The sequence below is a fragment of the Microtus pennsylvanicus genome, chromosome 16, assembly GCF_037038515.1.
Source record: "Microtus pennsylvanicus isolate mMicPen1 chromosome 16, mMicPen1.hap1, whole genome shotgun sequence".
Lineage (NCBI taxonomy): Eukaryota > Metazoa > Chordata > Mammalia > Rodentia > Cricetidae > Microtus > Microtus pennsylvanicus.
This window is the reverse complement of record NC_134594.1, coordinates 24,090,502-24,099,340: the sequence shown is the minus strand read 5'-3', so window position 1 is coordinate 24,099,340 and position 8,839 is coordinate 24,090,502. Positions and strand designations below refer to the sequence as shown.

The following is an 8,839-nucleotide window of genomic DNA, read 5'->3' as shown; positions in this document are numbered from 1 at the left end:
TTCATAGTAGCCCAGGCTGGCCCAGGACTCATTACAAAACTCGAACTACTCTCAAAACTGAGGCATTCCTGCCTTAGCTTCCCAAGAACTGGATTAGACATGAGCCACCACACTCTGTTCATGACTACTTGTTTTAATAAAAAGATTTAAAAATAATACTGCTAATCATACATAGAAAAATGCTAACACTTATTTTGCTATTAAAGTGGATGTAAGCAGCTTTAGGTTTTAACAAACAGCTTTTAAGGGCAAGTTTGTATCCTCTGCAGGCTGGAGAGATGGCTGAGCTGTTAAGAGAGCATATTTCCCTAACAAACATTTGAGTTTGGTTCCCAGCACCCACTCCAGTTGACTCACAGACGCCTATCAATCCAGCTCCAAATGATACAATGCTCTCTTATCTCCAAGGAGAGTTTCATTCATATACCCCCCACACCATATGCACACATAATTAAAAATAAAATCTCACAAAGTAAGAAGAATATATCATCTGTGACCTGTTCTTTTTTTTTTTAATTTGGTTTTTTGAGACAGGGTTTCTCTGTGGTTTTGGAGCCTGTCCTGGAACTAGCTCTTGTAGACCAGGCTGGTCTCAAACTCACAGAGATCCGCCTGCCTCTGTCTCCCAAGTGCTGGGATTAAAGGCGTGCGCCACCACTGCCCGGCTGACCTGTTCTTTTTTTAAACAGGGTCTTTGGACACCAGGTAGAATTAAGAATCCAGTGAAACAGAATCTCTGTCAGTTGTGCAACATAAATACCAGCTGATCATGACCTGGAAAGATGGCTCAGCAATTAAGAGTGCTGCAAGAGTTGCAGGAGACCTGGCTTTGTTTCCTAGCACCCAGAGCACCCTGGACAACTCAGAGCTGCCTATAACTACGGTTCCAGGGGGGTCCAGGGACCTCTTCTGGCCTCCTAGGGCATTTGTAGGCAACGTCCTGCTCTTGACAAACAGGCCCAAACACAGACATAAAGATGTTTAACCCAGCTGATCAGCCAGGGCAATCCAAAGCCTCTGACCTTCACTGTGACCTTCCAAGCACCAACACACACGTACCACAAAGTGAATCTACACACAAAAATTATAAAAGTAGCTGGGCGATGGTGGCGCACGCCTTTAATCCTAGCACTTGGGAGGCAGAGGCAGGCGGATCTCAGTGAGTTCGAGGCCAGCCTGGTCTACAAGAGCTAGTTCCAGGACAGCTAGGGCTATTACACACAGAAACCCTGTCTCAAAACAACAGCAAAACAACAACAAAACAAACAAACAAACAAAATCTCCCGCTGATTATTACAAATGTCTTGAATAGGCAAACAGTTTTTACTACTCCCAGATAACTCCTAAGCTTCCCAACAACCCTACAGCATAGGTTTTATGTTACAGATATAAACTGTGGTAGAGATTAACGACTAACGATCATAGTGTTGACGTGTGGCCGACACAAATGCTACTGGAGACATGACAGTTTGGATCCTGTTCTACGTAAGACACATGGCCTTATAGCCAGTCCCACCTTGTCAGATAGGCTAACAGGACCACGCTACCCAGAATCCGAGGACCGCACACTGGATCCCTTTGCCATCCTGATGCCCCTCCTGAACCAGTTGGACCACTTTCATGTAACATCTACAAGAATTTTGTCAGGACCTGGTGGCAAAGGTCTTATAATCCCAGCTCCTCAAAAAGCTGAGGCAGGAGGATCAAGTTCATGGCCATCTGGGCAACTTAGTGAGAGCCTATCTCAAAAAGTGAAAAAGCTATGTGGGGATATATAGCTCAGTGATTAGGCACTTGACTGTGATGTAGGAAGCCCTGTATTCCCTCCCTGCCGAATAACAGATTTCTATGTCACAGGATTGAGAGGCATCAAAGTTGTCTTGATAAATGGATTTTAGAAACCGTTGAGGCCTTTACAAATAAAAAGTTCCCTTAGCCGACAAGTTTGTCTTTGAGTCCGTCTGTTAATTGATGCTAATAATCATTGCATATCCTGTAGCCAATGTAGTGATAAAACAATGACTGTAAACCACACAATGAATTAACTTACTGTACCTGAAACACTAAATTCAGCCCAAATTTTATTCTTCAACAAAACACTTCCATTTTCAGTTTTGAGGCTCACCAATGAAAAGTCCGACGAGCGCTCTGACAAATTGTTTTCCCCGCCCCAGCCCCCTTTTCACTGGTGGTTTTCCGGATAGTCCGGGTTTTAGGAAACTTTGTCCTCAAGCTAGGACGCTAGTCCACCTGCGAGTCCCGCTTCTGCTGCCAGGGGGCGCTGCGTTCCGCGCCACCGCCGGCGATGCGCGCGCAGTGAGAAGGCGGTGCCCGCCCGACAAGTCACGCATGCCCAGGAGAGACGGACTCTGTAGGGCAAGATGGCGCCGTCTGCCGTACTGCGCCCGCTTTCGCGGCTGCTGGCCCCGGCCAGGTTCCCGAGCTGCTGTGAGTGTCTCCAGGCCCATTGGGCTCCCGGCCTACTCCCACCCGGCACTGACCACCCTGGAACCTCCGGAGGAGGTCGCGGCTCAGGCCGACCTGCAGTGACCTTCATCGGCCGCGGTCCGCGTTCTCCACTCTGCATTGTCGGCAGTCGGCCCTCCAAACTACCTGTCCTCTTGAGAGTGGATTTTGTGTCTCTTTGCCCCCGGCTCTACAAGCATGCCCAGGAGACAACAAACTGGGAGGTCCTCCCGGGGCTGCCTCTCACCCTCCCACTCCCCAGCCTGTGAAGGCCAGCGACACTTTAACGAGGTTTTGAAGGCGTCCTGAGTCCCAAGGACGGCCGTGTGGCTCTGCAAGTGGCCCCGGACAAGTTACTTTTGTTTTCTGGACTATGCCCAAATTGAGGTTGGGCAGATAGAGTATAAATGACAATGTAAAGCCAGGGATGGTGGGGCTCTCTTGGAATTTCAGCCCTGGGGAGGTGGAGACAGGTGATCAGGAATTCAAGACCGTCCTGGGCTACAAGAACTCCTATCTCAGAAGAGAGAATTTCATGCACTAATACGCACGCACACTAGTAAATGTTAGGTTTTCCTCGCTACAAGTCAGTAAGATACATATTCTCTTTCTCTTTTCAGATTCAACGCGGTCAAAGTTCTACGTCCGGGAGCCAGTCCATGCCAAACCCAACTGGTTGAAAGTTGGGCTGACCTTGGGCACCTCGGTTTTCCTGTGGGTTTATGTGAGTACCCTACCCATCGGGATCCCTGGAACTGGAGTTAGAAACGTTTGTGAACTGGCAGTTGTTGGTCCTGGGAACCAAACTTGGGTCCTTTGTGAGCAGTACAAGGCTCCTAACTGCGAAACCATCTCCACAGCCCCAATTTCATATTTCATTCTCAATTTTTTTTTGCTGGTGGAAGGCTTAATTACTGCCAAGAACATTAAAGGTTGAAATTAGGTCTTTGATTCCCATGAATGCCATCATGTATCAATCATTGTTCCAGCTACATAATCTATCAGACAGTGGTTCTAAGAAAGTAGCTGTTTCCGGACTTCTGATTAACACACAGAGAGGTGAGGGATGGCTGCTAAGACTGGAATAGAGCATGCACCGTAGGATACAGTGGGCCGATCCTCTATGTGAGCTCACACAGGCAAGCTGGAATAGAGCATGCACCGTAGGATACAGTGGGCCGATCCTCTATGTGAGCTCACACAGGCAAGCTCACCTGGCCATAGATTCTCTCTCTCTCTCTCTCACACACACACACACACACGTACACAGGAAAGCTCACCTGTCCATAGATTTAGACACACACACAGGCAAGCCCACCTGTCCATAGATTCTCTCTCACACACACGTACACAGGCAAGCTTACCTGTCCATAGATTTGCACATACACACAGGTACACAAAAGTATAGCATTTTACTTATCAACCAGCCTGGACACGTGTGACAACGACAGTGTCATGTTTGAAATTCTTCTGTCATGATAAGCTTTCCATTGTCTCTCGATTTGAATTTTTTTGCTCTTTATACCTAGTAAAATAGTAATTGTTTTAACCTACTCTATTTCTCTTATGAATCATAAGGATCTTTACTTGGTTTCCTCCTCTTTAAGATAACAGAAAGATTACAGTTCTAGTTTTAATCATTAACTTATAGCTCATCAATCAACATAATGAAGATGTTTTGGAGTATAAAAGAAGAAATGGATTGGAATAAACTTCGGAGATATTAATATAGTAAGTATGTTTATAAAGTATACAGATGATGGAAGTTAACTGATCTGTTTGTTTGTGGCTGTGACAGGCTCCCCACTGCACATAGTAGCACATGCCTTTTTTAGTGCCGGCACTAGGGAGGTAGAGAAGTAGGCAGATCTCTGTGAGGCCAGCCTGGTCTACATAGTGAGGTCCACGATAGCCAGGGCTAAGCAGAGAGACCTTGTCTCAAAAGAGAGAGAGGCACAGTCTTATTGTATAACTTTGAACTCTCTATGTAGACGAGGATCCACCTGCCTCTACCTCCTAAGTGCTGGCATTTTAGGAGTATGCCAGGACTCCAGACCTACAGAATAACCCCAGTACTGGATGAAGTCAATACCTATAATGCCAATACTGCAGAGTCTGTGACAAGGAAATAATTAATCTGAGACTAGCCTGGTCTGCACAGCAAGACCCAGTCCCAAACAAAGAAAGTAAGGACAAGCAACAATAAAACCAAAATCACCTTAAAATCATGTCTTCTTCACTAGTACTTCACCCATTGTGTTCATAGCGCTCAGGACAGTTGGCATAATCTGTGTGTGGATTCTGTAAGAGCAGAGTTCCTATCTATTAATGCTTATGTTCTCAACATTGCACTGCACTGAGCACCCAGCCATTCTAGGACTTTAATGTTCGTAGAACAAATGAATGTGTAAAGGCAATGGATTCTGCATTTTTCTGCCTAACCATTTCATTATGATTGTTACTGTAGCTAGCATCCAATTGAAGAATTCAGGTAAAACCTAATATTAATGAGATAATGTATTTTACATACTCTAATTTAAAAGAGAGACATTTGTGAGTCTGTGTATGTGCACATGTATCACACGCATAACATGCATATGCTATGTTATTATATAAACATGTAACATATATACTTTATTCCTGAAATTATTTGAAAGAAATCCTTTACTCTTTATGAAGTGAAAAATCCCTCATTTAAAAAAGCCCTTAGCTTCTGGGCTGAGGAGATAGCCCAGGGGTTAAAACAGCTGCCACACCAGCATGAGCGCAGAGCTCGGAACCCCAGAGCCCATGTAAGGATGATTGGCAACCACTTGTGATTCCAAAACTCTGAAGGTGAGCAGAAGATCCCCAGAATAAGAAGGCTAATGAACACTGGTGCGCTCTGGGGTCAGCTGAGAAACCCTGCTTCGGTGACTAAGACTCCCGGCATCAGTGGGCCTTCGCGTGCACACCACATACACATATCTCCGTGCCCGTGGATTAAATCTAGTAGGTGATAAGCATGCTATAAACATAGTAATCACAAAACACATTTTAAGAATTCTCAAATTAACACTTTAGGGTTTATCTAAATCTTTTGCCTCTTTTTTCTATTAATACCACTTTGTCCATTTCAGTATTATTGATATAAATTTAAAATCAAGTACTGATTCTATTTAATAGATATATTTTCTAGATTTTTTTTTTCTGGTACTCAAAGGTGAATTAGTCAGAGAAGTCTGGTTTTAACATTATCTGATCAGTGCCTTGGATTGATTTTTTATTTTTCTTTTCCTTGTAGGTCTACTTCATGTGATGGAGTCCATTCCTCTGGATTCATCCATCTGTTGAGTTGTGGATATGAGGGGAAAGTATATGTAAATATGTATCAGTCAAGTTAACGTGGCTTTTACTTTATTAAATAAAAGTACTTATGTTCTTCATGTGTAGAGATGGATTCACTAATCAGTGCTGATGGACTCTTTTCAGCTTTTAACTTTTTATGTGTTTGTATGAGTGCTTGTATATATGTGTGTACTGTAACATGCAGTGCTCATAGAAGCCTAAGCTGGAGCTGTGGTGCTTGACAAAGGCCTAGGGAACCAAACCTGGGTCCTTGCAAAAACACCAAGTGCTTCTAACTGCTAAGCCTCTCTGTCACCTTCCTTCCTGCCTCCCTTCTTCCCTCCCTCCCTCCTTCCCCATCTACCTTCTCCCTTTCTTCCTATTTCCCTTCCTCCATTTCTTCCTTGTTTTTGTTTTGTTTTGTTTTGTTTTTGTTTTTTGAGATAAGGTTTCGGACAGAGTTCTGACTGACCTGGAACTCACTCTGTAGACCAGGTTGGCCTCAAACTCACAGAGATCCGCCTGCCTCTGCCTCCCAAGTGCTGGAATTAAAGGTGTGCACCACCACTACTTGGTTTGTTTTTTTTTTTAATTTTTATTTTTTTAAGACATTGGCCAGCCCTCAACATTTTTACCGAAACACTTAGATGCCAAAGAGTCCAAGTAATATTTTATTAATGAAGAGGTATAAGTCAGATAGTAAAGATAAACTCTGCTCTGACAGTTGCCTCTGTCTCCATTTACTTGAATGTGAATGTTTTTATTGGCATGACTGGGTGTTTGTTTGTTTTTTTTTTAATATTTATTATGTATACAATATTCTGTCTATGTGTATGCCTGCAAAAGCACCAGACCTCATTACAGATGGTTGTAAGCCACCATGTGGTTGCTGGTAATCGAACTCTCGTCCTTTGGAAGAGCAGGCAATACTCTTAACCTCTGAGCCATCTCTCCAGCTCCCGTGTTGTTTGTTTTGATGTGAATGAGGAGTGTTTGCCTGCCTGTGTGTGCAGACCACATGCAGTCTTGTGCCCTGGAACTGTTTGTGAGCTTCCATGTGGGCACTGAGAACCAACCCAGTGCTCCTAAATGCCAAGCCATCTAGCCCCAGAGTGACTTTCTACTCACTTTTATGGTCACATGAAGTTTTCCCATTGGCTTTCAGTCGAGTTACAACAACCTATAGCGTTTTGTTTGTTTTTTGAAATGGGGTTTCTCTGTGTAGCTTTGGAGACTGTACTGAACTCCCTCTGTAGACCAGGCTGTCTTCGAACTCACAGAGATCCACCTGCCTCTGCCTCCCGAGTGCTGGGATTAAAGGCATGGTGCCACCACCGCCCAGCTAGCTATAGGTTTTTAAAGAAGAGGACCAAGCTGGCAAGATTCTCAGTGGGGAAAGAACTTGCTGTCCTGACCACCTGAATAGAATCTCTAGAATCCTTGAAAGGTAGAAGAAAGTTGACAAGATTATCCACTGACCAAACACGCATAGTAGCAATAAACTAAAAGAGAGTAAAAGGTGGGGGCGCTACATGGTGGTCTTGAAACCAGCCAGGACTACTTACCAAGGTCCTGCCTCAAAAGGCTGGAGACGGCCCGCTAGTGAAACCCTTGCCTGGCATTCTTGAAGCCCTAGGTTTAATCACGAGTATCATGAAAATGTTAAAAAGGAAAGAGATATATATGGTCTAAAATGATTTCTGCTTTGAAGTCCGTTATAAATGATATGGCATGTGTTTGGGGCCTGGAAAAAAGCACGGCCTAGTGTCTTTTGATGTCACTTCTGGACAAAAATTCAAAACTGTAGTATCTGATAATATGCTAATGCCATGAAAAGTCAGATATAGTAGTGACTTAGCTTGTGTCGGTTTGGATTCCTGTTAGTGTGGGAAAACTCAGGAGACTGTAGATCAATTTCATGCAAGTGCAAGAACAGAAAAGGACACTATCAGGAAGTCCAACAAAGTGACGTTCTCACGAGGACACGTCTAACTGTTAGGCCCAGTGGCAAAGGGAGTGAAGAAGTCGCAGGTGGAATTAGGGCTGCCGATAGGGCAACCCTGAGGAAATTGCCCTGGAGTATCCAGCTGGGCCCAGAGTCATCACAAGGGTCTTTACACGTACGTGGCTATATGACACCAACCTGCTGTTACTGGGGTGTCTGCTATAGTGTATGAGTGGAGAATCTAGGGCCCTGCACCTGCCACACAAGCACCCCGTTAGCTCCCTCCCCACCATTTCTGGGTTTCAAGGTAGAAGGAGGATAAGAGCTAAGAAGAGCAAGAAAAAAGTGAATGCCCCTGTTGAATGTAAGCCGAGTGAGACACACCCATGAGCCTCGAGTTACTGAACGCACGGTGTTTCGGGTTAGCACACCTGCAGGAAACTGGTGCTAGCATGAGAGGCCAAAAAGTCAGTTAAGTCCAAAGTAATAGCGCTGTTGTTACTCATATCTCCACAAAGTCCAGAAAACACCAGAACATCTGCAATTTTAGAGACTTAGTAAATAGAATCTGCGCATGTCAGGCTTTGAGACTGCAGTTAGTTTGTTTAAGCCTTTCTCTTGAGTGTATCCATTTTAACTCTAGGGGGAGCCCTTCCTGATAACCTGGGCTGTGGGTGAAGGGAAGAACCTACCATAATGGGAGCACTCTGTAAGGCCAGCTCTCAGCAGACGGATGCAAGAGAATTGTAAACTTGAAGCCAGTGAGAGCCATCCTCAGGAAGAAAAAAAACACTCTTAGCTTTAGCTTTGCTAACTATGTGTCTGCATCATTCCTCAGCGCTACCGCCACCCTCACCCACATGTTAAGAAGCAAATAGTGCCAGGGTTTGCACTCAAACGAAGAGATGGGCTGCACAAGAATAATTTGGTTCTAAATTCCCAAAGGAATTTAGAGCAAAGGATTTTTTAATTTGGCTTGTTTGTTTTTGAGGCAGAATCTTAATGTGCAGCTCTAATTCTGGCTGGCCTGGAGCTCCTCTATAGACCAGGCTGGCCTGGAGCTCCTCTGTAGATCAGGCTGGCCTGGAGCTCCTCTGTAGA

At 44.6% G+C, this 8,839-nt stretch overlaps 1 protein-coding gene across 1 annotated transcript; it reads left to right on the top strand.

Annotated features, from left to right (window-relative positions):
- Window positions 1-2,316: 2,316 nt before the first annotated feature.
- Ndufc1 (NADH:ubiquinone oxidoreductase subunit C1) lies at window positions 2,317-5,897 on the top strand. The gene is made up of 4 exons (XM_075950788.1): window positions 2,317-2,448; window positions 3,087-3,190; window positions 4,118-4,197; window positions 5,750-5,897. Exons 1-3 carry the CDS (start codon window positions 2,382-2,384, stop codon window positions 4,175-4,177), a joined length of 231 nt encoding a protein of 76 aa, XP_075806903.1. The 5' UTR covers window positions 2,317-2,381; the 3' UTR covers window positions 4,178-4,197; window positions 5,750-5,897.
- Window positions 5,898-8,839: the final 2,942 nt, after the last annotated feature.

Coding starts and splice junctions, on each gene's coding strand:
- Ndufc1 (XM_075950788.1), top strand. CDS start 2,382: ATGGCGCCGTCTGCCGTACTGCGCCCGCTTTCGCGGCTGCTGGCCCCG. Junction 2,449..3,086: donor GGCCAGGTTCCCGAGCTGCT/GTGAGTGTCTCC, acceptor TTCTCTTTTCAG/ATTCAACGCGGTCAAAGTTC. Junction 3,191..4,117: donor CGGTTTTCCTGTGGGTTTAT/GTGAGTACCCTA, acceptor ATTAACTTATAG/CTCATCAATCAACATAATGA.